The sequence below is a fragment of the Passer montanus genome, unplaced genomic scaffold (genome assembly GCF_014805655.1).
Source record: "Passer montanus isolate IOZ18808 unplaced genomic scaffold, ASM1480565v1 scaffold135, whole genome shotgun sequence".
Taxonomy (NCBI): Eukaryota; Metazoa; Chordata; class Aves; order Passeriformes; family Passeridae; genus Passer; species Passer montanus.
This window is the reverse complement of record NW_024360386.1, coordinates 1-23,736: the sequence shown is the minus strand read 5'-3', so window position 1 is coordinate 23,736 and position 23,736 is coordinate 1. Positions and strand designations below refer to the sequence as shown.

General features: G+C 43.4%; 1 protein-coding gene across 1 annotated transcript; it reads left to right on the top strand.

Annotated features, from left to right (window-relative positions):
* Positions 1 to 7,236: 7,236 nt before the first annotated feature.
* LOC120497702 (leucine-rich repeat and guanylate kinase domain-containing protein-like) lies at positions 7,237 to 19,345 on the top strand. Its single transcript, XM_039699485.1, has 9 exons — positions 7,237 to 7,445; positions 8,573 to 8,680; positions 9,210 to 9,291; positions 10,617 to 10,775; positions 10,949 to 11,082; positions 14,757 to 14,900; positions 17,867 to 17,947; positions 18,565 to 18,651; positions 19,316 to 19,345. Exons 1-9 carry the CDS (start codon positions 7,272 to 7,274, stop codon positions 19,343 to 19,345), a joined length of 999 nt encoding a protein of 332 aa, XP_039555419.1. The 5' UTR covers positions 7,237 to 7,271.
* The last annotated feature ends 4,391 nt before the right edge of the window (positions 19,346 to 23,736 follow it).

Below are 23,736 nucleotides of genomic sequence, written 5' to 3'. Positions count from 1 at the left end.
TGGAACAGGGCACCAGACCCCAAGTTCCTTTTCCACCCTTTTAGCTGTGGAATCTCAGCAGCTCAGCCTTGGTGGAGACAGGCCCAGCTTCTTTTCCTTCTTTCCTTACCCCATCCCTGTTCTGGAACTCCTTGGGCACCTTTGTAGGGCATCACTGGGATCTCCCCACATCAGCCTCCCTCTCCATCCTGTGTTGGGATTGACCTTTTCCCAAAGGCAGCAAAGTTTCCTCATGCAAAATTTTACCTGGAGCCTCAGATCACCTCTGTTTTTGTGGGTTTTTTAACCATCTCCATCCCAACAAATTGAGGTGGTTTTTTCATCACCCCCTAACAGCATTTTTGTGTCTCAGAAGTTGGGGAGTGTCCTAAAATGTTTATGGGGATGGGAGGTGGAGGGAGATCTCCACCTTGCCAAGCAGCCTGTAGGATTTGTCAGCAGATCCTCTGCTTGTTTGGTCCAAAGTGTGTTTTTAATTCTCATCCTGGTGGATTTTGGCCATATAATAATTATCTCACCAGCTGTGAATCTACACATGAAAATATGGGGGAAAATGTGCAGCTGGGTGAACTTTAGGCAGTATGAAAATTATCTGTGAGAAGGTGTGGAGTTAGGGAATTTTAAATGCCTGGGATGAATGAACATTTCCACCACCATCATCTTTTATTAAGCAATATGGCTCAATCCCATCCAAGGTCACAGGTGCTGTCCAGATAAGTCCTGGATGGGAACATGGACCAGTCCCCAAAAAGAGCAAATAGAAACAGGGAGGAAAACACAGCCCATTTCCCTGAGGGATGGGATCTGTGCTGGGGCTCCAGCACTGCAGAAACACAGAATTCCAGACCAGCTGGGCTTGGAAGGGACCTTTGGGAATCATCCAGTCCAGGGCAGGGCCACCCAGAGCAGGTGACACAGGGACACATCCAGGTGGCTTTGGGATGTCTCCAGACAGAGAGACTCCACAGCTTCTCTGGGCAGCTGTTCCAGAGCTCTGCCTCTCTCCATGGAAGGAAGTTCTTCCTCATGGTGAAGAACTTGTGTTTTGATTGATGGCCATTAATCACAGCTAATTAACAAACAGCGATCCAGGTACAACAACAGCTACACTGCCCTGTTTGGTTGAGGATTTGGCAGGACAAGAGGGATTTGGAAGGGCTGGGGACACAAACCTGAGAGGAGCCCTGAGGAGCTGGGGGGGCTCCCCTGGAGAAAAGGAGCCTCAGGGCTGCCCCCAGCACTGCACAGCTCCTGAAAGGGGCCTGTGCTCAGCTGGGCTGGGCTCTGCCTCCAGCAGCACTGACACAGCCATGGGATGGCTGCCCGGGGAGGGGGTGCAGGCACCATCCCTGGGGGTGTTTGACCAGCCTGGATGTGGCACTGGGGCCAGGCTCTGCCTGAGCTGTTGGGCTCCATGGGCTGGAAGGTCTCTCCCAACCTGGTAATTCTGGGAATTCTGGGAATTCCACACCTCTGGTCCCCAGCTGGGGCAGAGCTGCTGCTCTCCATGTCCCCTCTGCATGGCTGAGCTCTGGCACAGGGAGGCCGAGCCTGAGCCCAGCAGAGCCAGGACTAAGGAGAGAGAAGGCTGGGCCCAGGATGGCCCCAGGGCAGGGACTGTCCCCTGTGCTGGCACTGCTGAGGGACCCCTGCAATCCTGGGGACAGCTCTGGCCACTCATGGAGAGAAAGGATTGGAGCATGTGCAAGGCTGAGGGAGCTGGGCAGGGTCTGGAGAAGCAGGAGGGGCTGAGGGAGCTGGGAAGGGTCTGGAGAGCTTCTGAGGGAGCTGGGGAGGGTCTGGAGAGCTTCTGAGGGAGCTGGGAAGGGTCTGGAGAGCTTCTGAGGGAGCTGGGGAGGGTCTGGAGAGCTTCTGAGGGAGCTGGGAAGGGTCTGGAGAGCTTCTGAGGGAGCTGGGGAGGGTCTGGAGAGCTTCTGAGGGAGCTGGGAAGGGTCTGGAGAAGCAGGAGGGGCTGAGGGAGCTGGGAAGGGTCTGGAGAAGCAGGAGGGGCTGAGGGAGCTGGGAAGGGTCTGGAGAAGCAGGAGGGGCTGAGGGAGCTGGGAAGGGTCTGGAGAAGCAGGAGGGGCTGAGGGAGCTGGGAAGGGTCTGGAGAAGCAGGAGGGGCTGAGGGAGCTGTGCAGGGGCTGAGCCTGGAGCAGAGGAGGCTCAGGGGCCCTGGTGGCTCTGCACAAGTCCCTGGCAGGAGGGGACAGCCGGGGGGGTCGGGCTGTGCTCCAGGGAACAGGGACAGGAGAGAGGGAACGGCCTCAGGCTGGGCCAGGGCAGCTCAGGGGGGATTTTGGGAAAAAGTTCCTCCCCAAAGGTGTTGTCCAGCCCTGGCACAGCTGCCCAGGGCAGTGGGGAAAACCCATCCCTGCAGGGATTTAAAATCCATGTGGATGTGGCACTTGGGGACATGGCCTGGGCCGTGCTGGAGAACAGCTGGACTCGATGACCTTTGCAATTCTGTGATGTCCCGAGCCACTCTTGACCCCTCCCCTGAGACTCCCCAGATTCCTGCCAGCTGTCCCCAGATGGGAACTTCTCCACATTCCAGGCAGCCACCTCTGATGGGACACAGACACTCCTGCCACCAACCCCCCAGTGGAAAATTTTGGGCAGTTTCAGCAAGGAACACAAGAAGATGATGGGGAGATGAGCACACCCAAACCATTGGCTGCAGGGAGCTGATTTAAGGAGCTTGGATGTGCTCCCACCAGGAATCTCAGCCCTGGGAAGAAGCTGAAGGGAAAATGTCAAACAAATTCTCACCTCTGCCCCACCACCATGAAAGCTGGACCTGCAAACCGAGTTTTAACGGGATTTAAGTTTTCTGCTTTCCACCTCACTTCTCTTCCTACTCAGGAGCATTTGGGATTTCCTCCTCCCCGCACCCAGCTGGGTCCTTTTATTGCCTGGAGCTTCCTGAGTGAATTTGTGGGGGGCTTTTACAAGTGCAGAGGGCTGCCCATAAATCTGCTTTGCATGTGGCACGGATTTGGGAGCTGATTGTTTTGATAATTGAATGGTAAATCAATGTATTTCAGGCCAGTGTTTGCCATTAACACTCCTGAGTAGGAAGTGCTGCCTCTGTCAATAGTGGGGAGGTTTTATGAGGACAAAAACTGCAGATTTACAGCTTCAGCTCTGGGTTTTGGGGTTATTTTAATGGTCATTCAGTATCTGCTGTTCCAGAGCCAGGAGAATTTGGGGAACATTTCACATCATGGCCAAGCAGTGTTTGCAATTCAAAATAAGATGGAATATTTGGGGAAACATCTCACCCATTGTCTAGCATTTACCTTTTATATTTTTCACATTCTGAGCTGCTTTGGGGTGTGGGTCTGGTCTTACATTATCCTGCTTTATTTTTTAACTCTGCCCAGCCTCTGTTCTAGGTCAGATTCTCAAGGCATCACCATCAGCCCCATCTCCTGTGGGGTGACCCAATTCCCTGCAGTCACTGGCAGTCCTGGTGCAGGAGAGAAGCAGGGGATGATGACCCTGTGTCTGCAGAAGGCAAAACCCGCAGATGTGGGCTGTGAAACAGCAGGGTTGGGCAAGAAGAACATCCTGGAGACCACGAAATCTTGGAACAGCCCCAGCAGCACGACAGGGAGCAAAACATCACTGCCCTTGAGCAGCTCCTGCTCGGCTTTGCAGCTCTGCTGATCCAGAATTGTTCTCCTGGGTCACAGCAAACCCCAAAGCCTAAAGAGGTGGCCTGGAACAGAGGCTAAACAGAGTTTGTGACAGGTCAAGGGAGGGGGTTTGCATTTTCCATTTCAGGGGAGGCTCCTGCCTTCCTCACCAGACACCTGGCTTTCCAAACCATGAGAGAGTTAAATTAATAAAGTGGAGATTTATCAAAGGTTTTAGTTTTCCTAGTACAGAACTGTTATTCCTGCTCCCATATCTTTGCCTGAGAGCCCCTTAATTTCAAAATTATAACAATTCAGAGGGAGGGGGTTTGCATTTTCCATGTCAGGGGAGGCTCCTGCCTTCCTCAGCAGACACCTGGCGTTTCAAACCAAGACAGATTAAATGAATAAAGTACAGATTTATCAAAGGTCTTCAGAGGATACACCCTGGGCAGTGCAAGAGCCCGGCCGTGGATGGACCCAAGAAGGAGGGTGAGTCACAAGTTTTCACACTTTTATAAGTTTTGGTCCATTTCCTGGGGCAGTTCTCTGTTCATTGGGCCACCTGCTAAAGCCAGGTGGGGCAGTTTTCTTTATCTCTTCCACACCCAATCCTCTCTCCAAAAAGATAATTTCTGTTAATTGAGTGTCCCTGTGTGGCTGATAAAATTTCATCATCCTGTTGGGAGATACCCTGCCCAGGGCAGGAGCCAAGCATTCCTACCTGGATCCAATCTGAGCCTGGAACAGCACAGCAGCCTTTGCCCACTGCATTCCCAGAGGAGCAGCTTTCTCCTGCCCTGCATTGCCAGAGGAAGAGCAGGCCCATCTCCAGCAGCCCTGGAGCTGCAGAGGAAAACTGCAGCCTTGTGCAGGATCCCTGCTCCAGCAGAAGCACAGCTGGCACTGCAGGAGGGCTGAGCCCCCATGGGATGGGACTGTGCCACCCCCCTGACCCACAGGGCTCAGCTCCTGCTCTCACTCTGCCTCTGGTTTGGTTTCTTTTTTTGTACTATTGCATTTGTATTTTTAGTTTTCCTAGTACAGAACTGTTATTCCTGCTCCCATATCTTTGCCTGAGAGCCCCTTAATTTCAAAATTATAACAGTTCAGAGGGAGGGGGTTTGCATTTTCCATTTCAGGGGAGGCTCCTGCCTTCCTCACCAGACACCTGGCTTTCCAAACCATGAGAGAGTTAAATTAATAAAGTGGAGATTTATCAAAGGTCTTCACAGGATACACCCTGGGCAGTGCAAGAGCCCGGCCGTGGATGGACCCAAGAAGGAGGGTGAGTCACAAGTTTTCACACTTTTATAAGTTTTGGTCCATTTCCATATTGGATTCATTGTCCAATTCCAGCTCCAGGTTATGCACTCCCCCCCTCCCAGTTTGCTCTCCTCAATTGTTGTTTTTACTTTTTGGGCCTGAAGCTGCAGCGGTGTCCTTGGTTGTGGGGCTGGAAAAGGATTGTTGTGTCTGACTGAGCTGTGAGGAGAAATTTCCGACACTTTATATGGAGCTCAGAGTCACACACTAATGCAGAATCTGGAAAATATCAGAGCTGAAACTCAAGGCATCCCGCTCCCAGCCAGGGCTCCCCTCCCCTGGCAGGGTTTTCTGTCCTTCCTGAGCTCTCCAGCCCTTCCCTTCGCTGCCGGGGGCTGCTCACTGGAGAAGGAATAAATCCCATTAAGGGTTTTAACATTTATGGCCAGCGAGATAATAAAAGGATGCAATTTGGGGTGGCTTTATTGCACTTATCATAATGTTTCCCTGAAGCACAGAGATAAAAGTCAGCGAGCAATGTCCATAAGGAGTTTTTATATCTCCCTCTTCATTTTTTCCTTGGCAATATCCACCTCATTCAAAGACGGTGTCACTTTACCAACAATGGAAATTCACTGCAATAACCCCATCCCCAATGTTAAATTGTTTCACCACATGGATAAGTTCTTTTCCCATGTTTATCTTGCAGGGATTTGCATTTGGAGACATCTCCTCCTCGGTTTCCCCTTTATTTTCTGCCTTTTCATTCTCACTTTACCCTGTTCTGCCATGTGGAAAAGAAAAAAGTTGGATATTAGACCCAAAACCTCAAATATCTTTAACATCTTTACTTCAAATTTGTATTAGGAGCAGATTGCTGTCTGTAAGATACACATGATATAAAAACAAGACAACACACAAAGATATCTCAAAAGCTGTAATTTTGCTTTCCCCTGCTGTGACAGTCTCATCTCTCATTATTTCCCAAAAATCTGGCAAAATTATATTTATTTTTTCCCGTATCGGTTCTGAGATTGTACCTTTCTCTTAAAGAAAAACAGTATTTCACTACCAACTATGAAGCGTTAATGGTATGTTGTGAAAAAAAAAGTATAACAGAAATCTAATTTATGTTTATATTTCTGTGTGTGTGTGTGTCTATACATATATAGATGTTAAAATATATATAAAATTAATATTCCTGGGTCTGCTCCAGTGCAATTTGAAGCACAAAAGTCATGACTGAAAGTCATGCCTTTTCATTCTCACTTTACCTGTTCTGCCATGTGAAAAAAAAAAGGTGGATATTAGACCCAAAACATCAAATATCTTTAACATCTTTACTTCAAATTTGTATTAGGAGCAGATTGCTGTCTGTAAGATACACATGATATAAAAACAAGACAACACACAAAGATATCTCAAAAGCTGTAATTTTGCTTTCCCCTGCTGTGACAGTCTCATCTCTCATTATTTCCCAAAAATCTGGCAAAATTATATTTATTTTTTCCCGTATCGGTTCTGAAATTGTACCTTTCTCTTAAAAAAACCCAGTATTTCACTACCAACTATGAAGCATTAATGGTATGTTGTGAAAACAAAGTATAACAGAAATCTAATTTATGTTTATATTTCTCTCTGTGTGTGTGTCTATACATATATAGATGTTAAAATATATATAAAATTAATATTCCTGGGTCTGCTCCAGTGCAATTTGAAGCACAAAAGTCATGACTGAAAGTCATCCCTTGAGGCAGGAGAAGAGATGGAGCCATTTATTGATCCCTAAGAAGAATTTTCCCCTTCAATCTTTTCGCCCCAAAATCCCTCTTTTGTGCTAGTTTTGGCCCTTCCCAATGGGATGGAACGATGGCAGGTTACAGGTGGGGTTCTGGGCACTGTGGTCATGCAGGTGAGACACGGCACGCCTGGAAACCATTTGATCCTCAGGGGTGTCAATTTGAATATGCAAATCGGGCTTAATGAGGGTCTGGGCTACCTTATGGCCGACCAAAACCCCTTTGGTCACCCTCCACACACTGAGGCAGCAGTAAAGGCTCTGTATTAGCCACACAGTCTTTGTGTGCCTCTTTATCTCCTTAAATTGACATATTTTTAACGTTTATAATTTGTTGTGCGGGAGCGGGGCCAATGGCTGCCTCAGGGAGGCGAACTACAATTCCCATGCTGCTTTGCTGCAGGCTCTGCGCTCCTATTGGCTGGCGCGGCTGTTGGCGCGAATCACCTCCCTCGGGCTCTTCCCGTCTCCATGGCAACGCGTAAACAAATGGCGGCGGCCATGCCCGAGCGGGGACAGCGCCGGTAGCGGGGTCCCGTCCGCCTCCTCCCTCCTTGTCACAGCTCATGGCGGGCGGCGAGGAGAACGCGGCAGGAGAAGGCAGCCTCGGGGAGCCGCTCCCCGCTTCGGACGAGCCGCCGCAGCCCCTCGCTGAGGGGCTCCCCGAGGAGCAGCCCCGGCCCGGCCCGCCCCACCGCGAGGATGAGGAGGAGGAGGAGGAAGAGTCGGAGCGCTCGGAGGTTCGGCCCTGGGCTCCGCAGCTGTCTGGGGAGGGGTGTGTGCATGGGAGGGAGCTGCTCTTTCCCTCCTCGGGGTGGGTGTGGGGGAAAGAAGGGCGGCACGTCTCATTTCTGCCTTTTTAGGGTCCCACCCCGTGGTGTCCAGGGTCCAGGATTGTCCCTTTCTCTCTAAGAATAAATTAGATTGGGAAAAAACACTTTGAGGATTGTCGATTCCAACCATTAACCCAGCACTGCCAAGTGCTCCTGGCCATCTAATATTAAGGATGAACATGTATGGCCAAATTAACCCAATTCCCTGCTTAAATTCCCAGCCCTGAGCTCCAACGAGCCCCATGGACACCTCTGAATTTTCTCTGCCTGCCCTGCTGGGCTTTAAATCCCCACACCACAAAATGTCCCCTCATATTTTGCCTTGTGGAAATTATTCTGTGCTCTCCTTTGCTATAACATGTAAGTGCTATAATGAAATTATTCTATTATTTATCTTGGTCCCTGTTGAATTATGGTCTTCTGACCCAGAGATGGGGCAGCTGAGAGGTGTTTTAAAAACTTTTACCCATTCCCAAATGGCCCCAAAATGCACGAGCGCTGCCGGGGTCTCTCCCTGGGCTCAGCTCTGCTCCATGTGCACATTGCAGTTCAGTGTCCAACCCCAGTGCAGCCCCTGCACTCCCATCCTTGTTTTTCTCTCTGCAGCCCACGGGGTTTGTGCTCCTGGGCTGGCATTGGGATCATTTGTCCTTGGTGCCCAGCTCAGCAGGAATTGTTTTGTCTCCCTGCTCTGTGCACAGAGCTCCCCATCCCATAATGTGAGCCCAGACCCACACCCCAAAGCAGCTCAGAATCTGAAAAATTAAAATTAAAAATCCCAGCAAAAACCTCGTGAACCTTCCCGAATGGATGGAGCTGGCACGTGGCACGTTTCTGTTTGGCTGTTTTGAGGGCAGGATTCATCATTGTCCCTAATAATCATTTTAATTAGCGAGGTGGTGAAGCATTGAAAGCAACATTTGACTGAGGACTTTTATCAACCCTGTTCCCCCCTGAACCCCGGCGGCCTCTGGATTCTCCCAAGAGTGGGATTTCCCCTCAATCCATTTTTCCCCTTTCCTGGTGTTTTTTAGGGTCCCTTGGAGGGGGTGTTGGATGAAGACACCGCCGCTGAGGGACTCCACACCTTCGGCCGCTCAGCCCCTGGCACTGAGTATGTTTATCTTCATCTGTCACTTCCAGTAAGTACAAGCAAAAAAAAAAAAATCAATTTAAGGCCCTTTTCTGCACAAATATTTCCTTTTTTCGACAGCAAATAGTTGGGGAAAAAAAGCCTTGTTAAAAAAACAAGATGTCAAGAGGCAGATTTTTGTCACTTTGATAAGACTCAGAGTGGCTCCTGCTGACTGCCAGAGTGGAGAGTTGTTTTGGTTTGGTTTTTTTTCATACATCAGCACTGAGATTTTTGATTTTTTTAATTTTTTTGCCCCGGAAATGCTGCATTCAGGAAGCTGAAGTGGTTGTGTCTTTTCAAAGCTCTCTGCTGTCCCTCCCTTTTCCACACAGCTTTGTTTCCCTGGTGTTTTTCCTGGCTTTTTATTGCTTCAAAGTCTTCTTTTTTTTTTTGCATTTTCTCCATTTCTGGCTGCTCCAACATCACTTTTCGTAGAGGTCACCTTGTCCTGCTGCAGCTGGAGGGACCTTGGGTGAGCTGAGCTATTAAGCAGTTATTAAAATGATGATTAAAATCCCTCCCTTTCCCTTTCCCAGGGTCGTGACTTGAGCGACATCAGCATTCTCTCTGGATACGTTCACCTGCAGAAAATGGACCTTTCCTCCAATAAAATTAACGGTATGGAGTAAATAAACCACAAATTCCTGGCTGCTGAAGCAGTTTGAGATGAGAAAGGCACCGGGCCAGGGAGTTTTAGTGTCACAAAGCCTGGCTGGCATTTTAATGGTGTCAAATATTGTACGGAGCCGGGCTTGATCTCCCCCAAAACCCCCCAAATTTCCACGGCCCATGAAGAGCAGCATATGTTTGTCAGAGGGAACAGGAGCTCAAACTCAGTTTATTACCCGGAGATAAAATCCCAGCAGATGTGTCAGGGTGAAGGTGCGGATGGCAGGATATCCCAGTCATGCTTGGTTTGCTTTTCCCAGCCTTGAGGTTTTCCTGGGTGACAAAAGGTATAAAAATGACATTTTTTTACATTCAGAAAGGTGTCAGACAGAGACTGGGATGAGTTCCAGCTGCTCCTTCCCTCTCTCTCTCTCTCTCATTATTTTTTTTAATTTAACATCAAGTGGAATTTGTTGTGCTGGGGCAGCCACATCGTTTCTCTCAAGTTTTTTTTCACTTTACAAAAGTGCAGCTCCTCTCCCTGCTCATTTTAATAAGAGATATTTTTTTTTTCCGTGGAGGCCAGGTATGAACAGAGCAGGGACTTTTCCATAGCAACCTCTCATTTACTCCTCAGTCGTGGCCTAAATGATTTTCTGCACTAATTGGTAATTCAGGGCAGAGCGAATCTGAAATTCTAGAGGTGGATATAAAAATATAATTAAATATATAATTAATATTGTGTAATATAATATGGTATAATGGGCTATAATGTGGTGTAATCTGACATAAAAATATAGCATAATATAGTATAGAATAATAGAATAGAATATAGTATAAATAATATATTATTATAATATAATAATATTCCGTTTATCATTTAATATTTAATAATTATATTTATATCTAATAATAATATTTAATAATAATGTAATTTAATATTTCTATAACGTTAATTTCCTGAAGGCCGTGCGCAGGTAACGAGCTGGCCGAGGTGCGGGGGCTGGAGCGGTGCCGCAGCCTGAGCCAGCTGGGGCTGGCACACAACTGGCTCCCAACTTGAATAAAATCCCAACTTGAATAAAATCACACCTTGAATAAAATCACACCTTGAATGAAATCACACCTTGAATAAAATCACACCTTGAATAAAATCCCAACTTGAATGAAATCCCAATTTGAACGAAATCCCAACTTGAATCAAAATTTGAATCATTTCTGTAGGATCGATGGGATTTAAACGCCCTCAGGATCAATCCTTCCCATCCACCTCCGCACCCACACCCCAATTAGTGAATTTCCTGCAGCCCGTTAATTTCCTGAAGGCCGTGCAGGTAACGAGCTGGCCGAGGTGCGGGGGCTGGAGCGGTGCCGCAGCCTGAGCCAGCTGGGGCTGGCACACAACCGGCTGGCGGCCGTCACCGGCCTGCGGGGTTTGCCCATCCGGAGCCTCGACCTGGTGAGGGAAAATTCATTGGGGCTTGCCGGGCTGGGTCTGTCAATATCTATCCCAACTTGAATCAAAATTTGAATCATTTCTGTAGGATCGATGGGATTTAACCCCCTCAGGGTAAACCCTTTCCCATCCAGCTCCGCACCCACACCCCAATTAGTGCATTTCCCCCCTAATTCCCTCTTTTGCGTTGAGCCCGTTAATTTCCTGAAGGCCGTGCAGGTAACGAGCTGGCCGAGGTGCGGGGGCTGGAGCGGTGCCGCAGCCTGAGCCAGCTGGGGCTGGCACACAACCGGCTGGCGGCCGTCACCGGCCTGCGGGGTTTGCCCATCCGGAGCCTCGACCTGGTGAGGAAAAATTCATTGGGCTTTGCCAGCCTGGGTCTGTCAATATCCGCCTGTAAATAATCAATAGAATGGGATTAATATGGATAAAATTAGAGTATTTGATAATATATTTTATATTATGTATTTTATATTATATACTATATATTTTATAAGTAAAATATTTTTAAATAACACAATATATATTACATATATTATATATAATGTGCGTTATATACAATATGTATGTATTATTTCTTATTTATTATATATTATGTAATATGTGTTATATCTAATTATTATAATAATTTTTATATAATAAATACATAGATAATTACATAACAAATTATCAGAAATATCTGCAGTACCCCACTTGAGCACATCAGCGAAAATAAATATATATTATATATTATATATATTATATATAATATGCATTATATAGGATATATATGTATTATTTCTTATATGTTATATATAATATTTATATTATGGGTTATGTAATATGTAATATATATAATTATTACAATAATTTATATATAGAATAAATACCTAGATAATTACATAACAAATTATCATAAATATCGGCAGTACTACACATCCCTTAAATTAATAACCCCAATGTTGTTTGTGTTATTAATTACACAGCAACACAACCCAAACCTGTTTTTAACGCAATCCCGTGGCTCCTTTTAAACAGCTTTTACTTCGTAATAAATGGAAAATATTGAATAAATAAAAATAAATCCCAAAACCTCTACAGAGCTCCTATTGGCTACATTCGTTTTAAGCACCCACATAAATATTTTAAATATTTGTAATTAAATTAATGAATCCCTTATAAGGAATAGAAATATTCTTTTTCCAATCATTTAAAAATTTTTTTAAAAAATAATAAAATAAAATTTTCGTTTATTCTGTGAAATTGGATGTAGAAAACACCAGCCCAGACTGGCCCTTGGCTGCTGCAGGAATCAGGGAAGGTGCTCACATTTAGCATGTTTGGAATAATTTATTCATAAATTATTAAAATTAATTCTTTGATTTTAATAAAATTATTAAAATTATATTTTGATAAAATTCTATTTCATTAATAAAATTATATTTCAGATCTGTGACACCTCCACGAGCTCCCAGTGAGCCCCTCAGTGGCAATAAATTGGAATTTGGTCTCTTCATCAATTGGAATTTGGTCTCTTCATCAATTGGAATTTGGTCTCGTCATAAATTGGAATTTGGTCTCCATAAATTGGAATTTGGTCTCTTCATCAATTGGAATTTGGTCTCATTTTTGGTGGGGAAGATGAACTCAGATTGGCCAAACCCCGTGGAAATGTTCTGAAAGGAGCTCTGGGAATCTGAGGATCTTTTTTCTAAATAATTTGATTTTTTTTCCTCCAAATTTGAGCCACAGCAAGTCCCTCTATCACTGTGTGTCCTGATTTCCTGGTTTGTTTAAAGTTCTACCTTGGGAATCTGCTCTGTCCAAAGCTGGGAGATTTTTAACAGTCAAATTTTATTAATTGTGAACGTGTTCCTCATTCGGGGTTCTTAGGTGCTGATATCACTGTTCATAACACTGCTTGTCTTTTTAATTAGCCACGTGGAAATTATGGAAAGAGATTTTAGCTGAGCATTTTCTTTAAAAATTAGAATTAATTAGAATAAAATACAGTTATTATTATTATTATTATTTCTATTATTACTGTTATTATTATTTCTAATATTATTTACTATTATTATATTTATTATTTATTATTTATTATTTATTATTTATTATTATTATCTGTCCAAAGCTGGAAGATTTTTAACAGTTAAATTTTATTAATTCCTCATTCAGGGTTCTTAGGTGCTGATATCACTGTTGATAACACTGCTTGTCTTTTTAATTAGTGGAAATTATGGAAAGATATTTTAGCTGAGTATTTTATTTAAAAATTAGAATTAATTAGAATAAAATACAGTTATTTTTATTATTATTATTGTTATTATTATTATTGTTGTTATTATTATTATTATTCCTATTAATTATTATTATTACTATTAATTATTATTATTTTATCCCCTCCTTTCCCAGTGATTCAGCTTTCTCCTTATTTATTATTTATTATTTATTATTTATTATTTATTATTTATTATTATTATTTTATCCCCTCTTTTCCCAGTGATTCAGCTTTCTCCCCCATTTCCCCTTGAGCTTTTTAGGTTGAAAAGAGCAGAAAATTCTCAAGTTTGGGAGGAACACTTCCAACCTGTAAATTCCACCTTGCTGTACCCAAAACCCCTTTATTCCACTCACGTTTGCAAAGAAAAAAATAAAATAAAATAAGAAGCACAGCTCTAATGAACCGGACATTTAGGAATTTTCTGCTTTTGAAGGATCCATCCCCAAATCTCTTTTATTCACAGAATTTCCTGGGCCAGCATTTTGCAATCCCAGCTCCGATCAACCAGAGGTCTAACGAAGCCTCCATGCTATTAATAACCTAATTAAACATTTAAAAGTCAGGGAAAAATGTCAAGGGCAGACAACGGGATTAACATCAGAGTCAGCTGGCTTATTTATTTCAACAGTTCCTAAATATTTATCAGTAGGAGATGAGGCTTCCAAGCTTTTAGCACGAGGTGAGGCTGGTGGAAAAATAAAATTCGCAAGGTTATGGAGGAAGAATCCCGTGGAGAGAGAGCTGGGAATGTGTGGGGTGGGATGAGCAGGGAATTGTTATCCCTGCTCGGAGTTTGGGGCAGAAATGAGTCTTTGATTTATTTATGAGGAGGGAAAACCAGTGAGAAATCAGGGCCTCGTTTGAAAAAACTCTGAGGGTTGGTTCTCCAAAATCTGGGACGTTTGGTGTGGGAGAGTCTGGAAGAATTTACAGGAAAAATGTTGGGTTTTTATAATTATTATTTTTTAAACATTTCTGTGCTGTTGCTGACAGTGAGTGGAGCCTTCACTTGGTGTGTGTTAATATGGATTTATGTATTCCAGAGGGATTTTGGTATCGTGTGAGGGAGTCATGGAACGTCCCTCTGCAGCTCTCCTGAAGCCCCTGCAGGCCTGGAATGCTCTGGAAGCTCTCCCTGCATCCTTCCCTTCTCCAGGGAACATTCCCAACCCTCAGCCTGTCTCCTCTCTCTGCCACCGTAATTTTTTCATTATTTATTCTGTAATCACAAGTGTAAACAGAGCCGTGATTACAGAGGGAAATTCAATGCATTTATGTATATATATTCCATAATTTTCCATGCATCTCTTGTTCTAAATTTTGAGCTGGATGGTGACAAGAGTGTTCTTGGGCCAGTATCAGCTTTTAAAAATGTTGGAGCTCTTTTTATTGCTGTTGTCTCTTCAAGGTGAGTTGGAGATAAGCTAATCAGGAGAGAGTTGATTCCTTTTTTCCATGAGGAGGAGTGTGACATATCAGGATGTACATGAGGCCTATTTGTGACAGGATTCTCCACGAGAAAGGATCCTCAAATCTAAAAAATATCCTTTTTTTCCCCTCAGGAATGTTGTTTTCCATAGAGGTTTAGCAGCAGGAATGTAACACATCAGGATATGCATAAAGACCAATTTTTGACAGGATTCTCCACAACAAAAACTCCTCAAATCCAACAAAAAACTCCTTTTTCCCCTCAGGAATGTTATTTTTCATCGAGGTTTATTTGCAATTTCTCTGCTTTCATTTTTTTTTCCCTAGAGCTTTAACCAGATTGAGAAGGTGAATGGGCTGAAGAGCTTGAAAAATCTGCAGAGGGTGGATCTGTCCCACAATAAAATCAACAGCCTGCAAGGCTTGGAGGAGCACGACCTGCTGGAGGTGATCAACCTGGAGGACAACCAGGTACCAGCTCAGCTTCTTCCAACAGCACAAAATATTTTCATTTTTTAACACTCAATTCCTTGAAGGGCTCCAAAAATCCTCCAGCACTGCAAGGAATGAATATTAGAAAAGTTGAGATTTTTTTTTTTGCTGTTTCCCACGTCCTCTCAGCCCTTATTTGAGATCTGAGGTGGCTTTTTCTTCGCTCGGGTCCCACCTCAGTGCTCTCACACGCTGAGAATTTGCACTGCAGGGATGAGTTTGCAGATTTTCCACCTGGGTTATTCCAGAAGATCTTTACTTACACCCCCAGGCCTCGGGGGGGGTTGTTAATACCTCTCAGCCCAATTTTATGGCCACAGATTCTTCTGAGCTCTCAGCTGGAAACTCCCTGCAAAGCAGAACTGCAAGAACTCGGGTAAAAAGTGGATTTTGTTATGCAGCATAATTTTCTGTACTGGAAATAACAATGGCACCATCCAATTCTTTTGAATTTTGAATGCCGAGCCAAATATCCATAATAATTTTGATATTGATCTTCCAGCATCCTTAACTGAAAAAAAAATCAATTCATGAATCACTTTGACATCAAAGACATGTGGAAAAAAAAAATTATAAGCTAAGAAAACAAGAATATAAAGCAGCAGTGGAACATTTTCTGTCATTTTTCTCCCCTTGCAAGTGGATTTAATTCCAGTCACTGTGCATTCTTTTCCTGCCTGTGCTCAGGTTGACATTTCAAGGTGCCTCAATTGCAGCAGACAGGAAACTCTCTAATGGCGTGCTCGTTATTAACATTAATAACACCACTTCCAGTGCCTTATTTATGTTCCACTGTTCTTTGCAGCACATAAAAACTCTTAATTTTACCTCATCAAAACTTGCCTCTTTGAATGATGTCATTGATGCTGTTCAACAAGTTTTTTGAATTTTTTTTTAACTTTTTTTTTAACTTTTTTTTTAACATTGCCTTCTGAAGAATAATTTAAAAGGGAGTTTTAATTAAGCAACACATGGAGTTACTTCAGCTCAGAATGATCTTAAATTCTTGGGTTTTTTTTTTAAAAATGCCTACAACAGTTTCAGCTGCAAATGTGTGCCTTGTAAACATTGAGTGATTTCCAATTGTTGGTGGCTAGAATTCTGGGATTTGTTTAAGAAATCCACTCAAATCACGTTTAACTTCACCAAAACTTGGGTGGGATTATTATCTCCAAGTGAGTTTAGAGCAGGCTGTGGTTGAGGTTTATGTTTTTAGGCACTTTAAAAGGATTGAGTATGAATTAGGGAGAATCTGGAGGTTTTAGGTTCAGCTGGGCTTTCAGGATTTCAAAGGGGTTATGAAAGAGATGGAGAGAGGATTTTCCATGGAAAACCATAAACAGGACAAAAGGGTTCTACAGTAGCAGAGGAGAGATTTAGATTGGATTTGGGGATGGAATTCCTGGCTGGGCTGGAATTGCCAGAGCAGCTGGGGCTGCCCCTGCATCCCTGGAATGTCCCAGGCCAGGCTGGACATTGGGACTGAAATAAATGGGCAGGAGATCTTTGTCCTTTTTAATGCCTTTATTGAGAAGAACCAGCTCAGGTGGGGAGAAGCCGACGGGTCCCAGGCATGGCACCGAGGAGGAGGAGGAGGATGCAGCTTTGTCCTGGTCTGCAGGCAGAGCTGGGGATTCCATCCTCACGGGAGAGTCGCAGATTGCAGCTTGTTTGTCTAACACCCCGGGGTGTCTCTTTAATCAGCATCTTTTCAGGTTAGGGTGAGAAGCAAAAGGGTCCAAGCAGGTACGGGACTGCGCTCCCATCCTCAGACGTCACTTAGGTCACTTGTTGGCTCGTGATTTTAGGGGTTTTTCCTGTAAAAACTGTAAAACTGTAAAAGTCCAGGGTGCAATGCCTTTCTCATTTGCATACTGGCTCTGATGTCACTGCTATTCTGGGTCTGTCCTGGTGTCCCTCCCTGGCAAGGGCCAGCATCAGGGAAACAACAATTAATCACCAGCCATTAACGGGTAATTAAGGACCTTTTCTTTGGCAGCGAAACCAAAGAAGTCTGACTGGTCTGACTTGTTTTTTTAACTCTGAAACTTAAAAAAAATACAACTTTCTATTCAAAACAGGGACAGTGGGAGATGCCCCTGCCCGTGGCACTGGATGGGTTTGAAGGTTTGGAGCTCCTTCCAACCCACCCCATTCCATTCTCTTCATCTTCCAGCAGAAAACCGAGTTGGTTTGGGCCTCACAAAATTGACTGACCCCAAAAACGGAGTGCCCAGCTTCTCTTTGTGCACAGCTGAGACCCCAAATAGGCTGGGCCCTCTTGATCCCCTAATTTATCATCTGGACACATCCAAGCACAAAAATCCTGTTCCTTTTTTAAACCAAGTTCTGTAGCATGAACTTGAACTTCAGCGAAAAGAAACTCTCAGAAGGATTTTATTTTTTTTAAACCACCCAGCCAGAGCAGGAATTTCACTGCAGAATTGCCTCGCTCGAGTACACCAGCACATAAAAAGCCAAACGTGTTAGGGCTCATCTGGACACATCCAAGCACAAAAATCCTTTTTTAACCAAGTTCTGTAGCATGAACTTGAACTTCAGCGAAAAGAAACTCTCAGAAGGATTTTATTTTTTTTAAACCACCCAGCCAGAGCAGGAATTTCACTGCAGAATTGCCTCGCTCGAGCACACCAGCACATAAAAAGCCAAACGTGTTAGGGCTTGACATTTGAGAGAACTGGAAAAATGCTTGGAAATTGCTGTGTGGATTATCCTGCTGCTCCAGCTAACAGCCAAGCCGTCTCCTTTTGTGCCTGGAAGTGCCTCATTGAGTGCAGTTAACATGTAAACCCCTTTTGTGATTTAGAATTATTTTTTTTTATGCCCAGATTTGAAGAGCAGCCATTAAAATATTTCATTTTCCCTGCCTCGTTCTCTTGGATTCTGTGGCTGCTGATTTCTGCTCTGTTTCTGTCCCTGCTCAGGTGGCTGAGCTGAGTGAGCTTCAATGGATTGAAGATCTGCCTCTCCTCAGGGTTTTAAATCTCCTAAAAAACCCTCTACAGGTGAGAAAGGAGCAAAAATGAGAAGATAAACCTGATGGTTTGAATCCTTTCAGCCTCAGTTTCTGTCTCTAGAAGAGGGCAGGTCATTTGTCCTGAGTGATCAAAGACAATTCTATCCCAGCCCTTGTGATTTCTAAATTTTGTGTGAATTTTAGAGTCATTCCAATGACAGAAAGAAGAAAAATATTAAATAATTTAGTTTTTTCTTGTAATTGCCAGTATTTTATTGGCTTTTATGAGGCTGGTCTGTCATGGCACACAATAAAATTAGCAGGAAAAAGTACCTGAAATAGAATGTTCCTGATTTTCTATAATCTGAAAGGCTTTTCCTGCTGAGATGTCCTTCTCCTAAGCAAAGTCTGATCAAATCCCTTTCCATTTTTAAATTCCCAGCTTGGCCTTTGGAATATTGTGGTTTCAAACTTTTGAACAACTCAGCTCTTGCTGCAGTTGTGAAGGGGATTTGTCAATTTGGGCAGTGTCTTGACACCCTTCAGGGTAAAAAAACCTTTTATTTTGCAACGTATTAAGGCAAATTTAATTTTAGCTGATTGGAATTCAGTATTGGCTGGATGAAATTAAGTGTTTTTTGTCAAAATGGAAACTTTTTCCCTCAGAAAAAAGATGGTTATTGGCTCTCAGCCATTTTCATGTTGCTCCAAGTCACAGATCTGGATCGCAAGAAGGTCTCGGTGAAAGAAAAGGTAAGCAAACATCATTTCATTCTGGAAATTTTTGAAATAAATAATAGAAAATTCAGGCTTGCAGTTGTAGCAAACCTCCTCCCCCAAAATCCTGCTTGACAGAAATTGTTGGATTGGAAACCTTTCCCTGCTGTGGAGCTGGAATTTGGTTGCTGAATGTGCTGTTTGGGGCACATTTTGTGTTCCTAAAGAGAAATTTCCATGTTTTACTGAAGGAGGAGATGATTTCATGAAAAGCATGGAAGGGAGAGGCAGGTGGATGCTCTTTTTCCAATGTCACCATTCCCAGGTGACTTCTCCCAGTTTCTCCGCTAAAAAATGGAATTTTTGCTGCTCTGCAGCTGTGTTGTGATATCTGAGGAATTCTTGGGAAATTTTTCCACATAATCTGATGTAATACACTATAAATATATGTGTATTTTTATTTTTATTTTTATTTTTATTTTTATTTTTATTGTTATTTTGGCTGCAGCGGGCACTGAGATCAACCTTTGTGCCCCACATCCCATTTTGGTGCTGAATTAATTAATAACTGAGTGACCTGATGGAAAATCCAGGAGCTGAGTGCTCTCCCTCCCTCAGGAAAGACAGGAATGCATTGTCAGGGGTTTGCTGAATTTGTTAATGCCCACCCTGTAATGAATGAGTGGCTTCAGTCCTTCAGTTTGAGTTTGGCCCCTTCCAGCAGCACTGAGAGGATGCAAATTAATGGGGAATTAAATCTGCTTTTGCACCCTATGTGGCATCCTGCTTTCTTCAGGGAAAGGTTGTCTGCAAAGATGGTGAGATGTGTCTGGCTGCTATCCATCCATCTATGCTGCCATCCATCCCTCAAATCATCCATCCATTCCTCAAATCATCCATGCATCCATCCATCATCAATCATCCATCCATCATCCATCCATCCATCATCCATCCATCGGATGAAATTAAGTGTTTTTTGTCAAAATGGAAACTTTTTCCCTCAGAAAAAAGATGGTTATTGGCTCTCAGCCATTTTCATGTTGCTCCAAGTCACAGATCTGGATCGCAAGAAGGTCTCGGTGAAAGAAAAGGTAAGCAAACATCATTTCATTCTGGAAATTTATTAAATAAATAATAGAAAATTCAGGCTTGCAGTTGTAGCAAACCTCCTCCCCCAAAATCCTGCTTGACAGAAATTGTTGGATTGGAAACCTTTCCCTGCTGTGGAGCTGGAATTTGGTTGCTGAATGTGCTGTTTGGGGCACATTTTGTGTTCCTAAAGAGAAATTTCCATGTTTTACTGAAGGAGGAGATGATTCCATGAAAAGCATGGAAGGGAGAGGCAGGTGGATGCTCTTTTTCACAATGTCACCATTCCCAGGTGACTTCTCCCAGTTTCTCCGCTAAAAATGGAATTTTTGCTGCTCTGCAGCTGTGTTGTGATATCTAAGGAATTCTTGGGAAATTTTTCCACATAATCTGATGTAATACACTATAAATATATGTGTATTTTTATTTTTATTTTTATTTTTATTTTTATTTTTATTTTTATTGTTATTTTGGCTGCAGCGGGCACTGAGATCAACCTTTGTGCCCCACATCCCATTTTGGTGCTGAATTAATTAATAACTGAGTGACCTGATGGAAAATCCAGGAGCTGAGTGCTCTCCCTCCCTCAGGAAAGACAGGAATGCATTGTCAGGGGTTTGCTGAATTTGTTAATGCCCACCCTGTAATGAATGAGTGGCTTCAGTCCTTCAGTTTGAGTTTGGCCCCTTCCAGCAGCACTGAGAGGATGCAAATTAATGGGGAATTAAATCTGCTTTTGCACCCTATGTGGCATCCTGCTTTCTTCAGGGAAAGGTTGTCTGCAAAGATGGTGAGATGTGTCTGGCTGCTATCCATCCATCTATGCTGCCATCCATCCCTCAAATCATCCATCCATTCCTCAAATCATCCATGCATCCATCCATCATCAATCATCCATCCATCATCCATCCATCCATCATCCATCCATCATCCATCCATCCCTCCATCCCTCCCTCCATCCCCAGATTTCTGCTCCCACCCCAGCCCAGCACAAAGCCGTCCTCGTTCCCGGTGATCAGCCGGAGTTTCCCGCCCAGACCAATCCCCCTCTCCTCCCCTCCTTTCCCCTCCCGGGATTTCGGGATCAGGTGGCCGCGGTGAACAAGGAGGATCCTCCTCCAGAGGTGGTGGCTGCTGAAGATCACCGGCTCCACCTTTTGTACGGCGCGCAGCGGCCCCAGCGCGTCCTGCCCAGGTGAGTCCATTCCTTTCCCAGCCGCTCCTGACTGGAGTAAAACACGATTTTGTCACATCCAGAGGGACATTTTTCCCGAGCAGAACTCCTGCGGGATGCTGTCAGCAATGGGAAACGAGGCAAAGCTGATTTTGTTCAAATTGCTGACGAAACTTTTCATTCACCTCTAAAGTCCGAGCCAGATTGTCCACAGCCCCGCTCCCTCTCCTCAGTCTGCTGGAGCAGATTTTGGGCGTTTGCACCACAAATGAGAAATGCAAAATTCATCCCAAAAGTGTCCAAAAGCACTGGGGAAATCCCTGGAGGCAGCAGAGAGCTGCACAACTTCTCCTTCCCCCTCTGTTCTCTCCCCGCTGCCGGCGTCCTGTTGGGATAAATTGGGTTTATTTGGGGATTTTGGGGCACATTTTGTGTTCATAAAGGGAAATTTCCGTGTTTTACTGGAAGGAGATGATTCCATGAAAAGCGCGTGCTCAGCTGGAATTAATGAAAATCTTCCTTAATGAAGATTTTCATTAATGAATTTTCATTAATAAAGATTTCATTAATGAAATCTTCCTAATGATGATTGCCCTTCCCACCCTAAAATGCTTTTTGGAACCAGACTGGGGGAGCTCATTTGCATCTCAGGTTATAATTAATTCTGGGTTCGTGATATCTTTATTATTGAAATCAAACAAAGCAAAAAGTTTTTATTCTTGCCTGTCCTGCAGGCACAAAACTTTGAGTTTCCTATTTTTTTCTTCAATTTGTGATTTAATCTGTAATTTTGTGTAACACACCGGTGAATATTATGGGTGTTTTCCCCTTCTAGAGATGCAGGTGACATTTAAAATGTTGCTCAGAGTGACAACAGCAGAAATTTAATTTATTTTCATTTCCACTCTGATTTTTGGTACCTGGCTGTTGAGGAGGAACCCGTTCAGAGAAGGATTAGAGCGTGATTCTTTCTGACAATTAAAAGAATTAATCATTGCAGCAATTTAACAAGAGTTCTCCACAACTGGAAGGGTTTTAATTCAAATTTGATCTCATGGAAATCCAAGTATCGGGCTGGAAACAGGAACCGACTTGGGGAATTCCAAGTGGGATGATGATTTAGATCATCAAAATCATCCCTTTTGGGCTTAAAATTTATTAATTTTTCACAGCAGTGCCCACAAGCACAAAAAATTTGAATAATGAGCCCAAAACTTCTCCAGAATTTTCTTCCAAGCTGTAGAACCCCAAACTTTCAGTGTTGGGAACCAAGGAGTTCTCAATGTGTTAAGACAGGATGATGGAAATGTTCTCCTGATGAAATCCTAAATCCCAGAAATCTGGGGACAGAGAGAATTGGGAATTTATTGAAGGGAATTTGAATTTTGAGCGTGACCTCCTCAAGGGATGATTTATTGGGTGTAACATTTCCTCATGGAAGGAAAGATTCCAGAGGAATTCTGCATTTTCCAGTCCTGAAACAGAAACCAACTTGGGGAATTCCAAGTGGGATGATGATTTAGATCATCAAAATCATCCCTTTTGGGTTTAAAATTTATTAATTTTTCACAGCAGTGCCCACAAAGACAAAGAAATTTGAATTATGAGTCCAAAGCTTTCCAGAATCTTCTTCCAAGCTGAAGGAATCCCAAACTTTTAGTGTTGAGAATCAAGGAGTTCTCAATGTGATTAGAGGACGATGGAAATGTTTTCCAGGCAAAATCCTAAATCCCAGGAATCTGAGAACGTGGGGAACTGGGAATTTATTGAAGAGAATTTCAATTTTGAGCGTGACCTCCTCAAGGGATGATTTATTGGGTGTAACATTTCCTCACGGAAGGAAAGATTCCAGAGGAATTCTGCATTTCCAAGCCTTAAATAGGAACCAACTTGGCGAATTCCAAGTGGGATGATGATTTAGATCATCAAAATCATCCCTTTTGGGCTTAAAATTCATAAATCTTTCACAGCAGTGCCCACAAGCACAAAGAAATTTGAATTATGAGCCCAAAACTTTTCTAGAATCTTTTCCCAAGCTGTAGAACCCCAAATTTCAGTGTTGAGAACCAAGGAGTTCTCAATGTGATAAGACAGGATGATGGAAATGTTCTCCTGATGAAATCCTAAATCCCAGAAATCTGGGGACAGAGAGAATTGGGAATTTATTGAAGGGAATTTGAATTTTGAGCGTGACCTCCTCAAGGGATGATTTATTGGGTGTAACATTTCCTCATGGAAGGAAAGATTCCAGAGGAATTCTGCATTTTCCAGTCCTGAAACAGAAACCAACTTGGGGAATTCCAAGTGGGATGATGATTTAGATCATCAAAATCATCCCTTTTGGGTTTAAAATTTATTAATTTTTCACAGCAGTGCCCACAAAGACAAAGAAATTTGAATTATGAGTCCAAAGCTTTCCAGAATCTTCTTCCAAGCTGAAGGAATCCCAAACTTTTAGTGTTGAGAATCAAGGAGTTCTCAATGTGATTAGAGGACGATGGAAATGTTTTCCAGGCAAAATCCTAAATCCCAGGAATCTGAGAACGTGGGGAACTGGGAATTTATTGAAGAGAATTTCAATTTTGAGCGTGACCTCCTCAAGGGATGATTTATTGGGTGTAACATTTCCTCACGGAAGGAAAGATTCCAGAGGAATTCTGCATTTCCAAGCCTTAAATAGGAACCAACTTGGCGAATTCCAAGTGGGATGATGATTTAGATCATCAAAATCATCCCTTTTGGGCTTAAAATTCATAAATCTTTCACAGCAGTGCCCACAAGCACAAAGAAATTTGAATTATGAGCCCAAAACTTTTCTAGAATCTTTTCCCAAGCTGTAGAACCCCAAATTTCAGTGT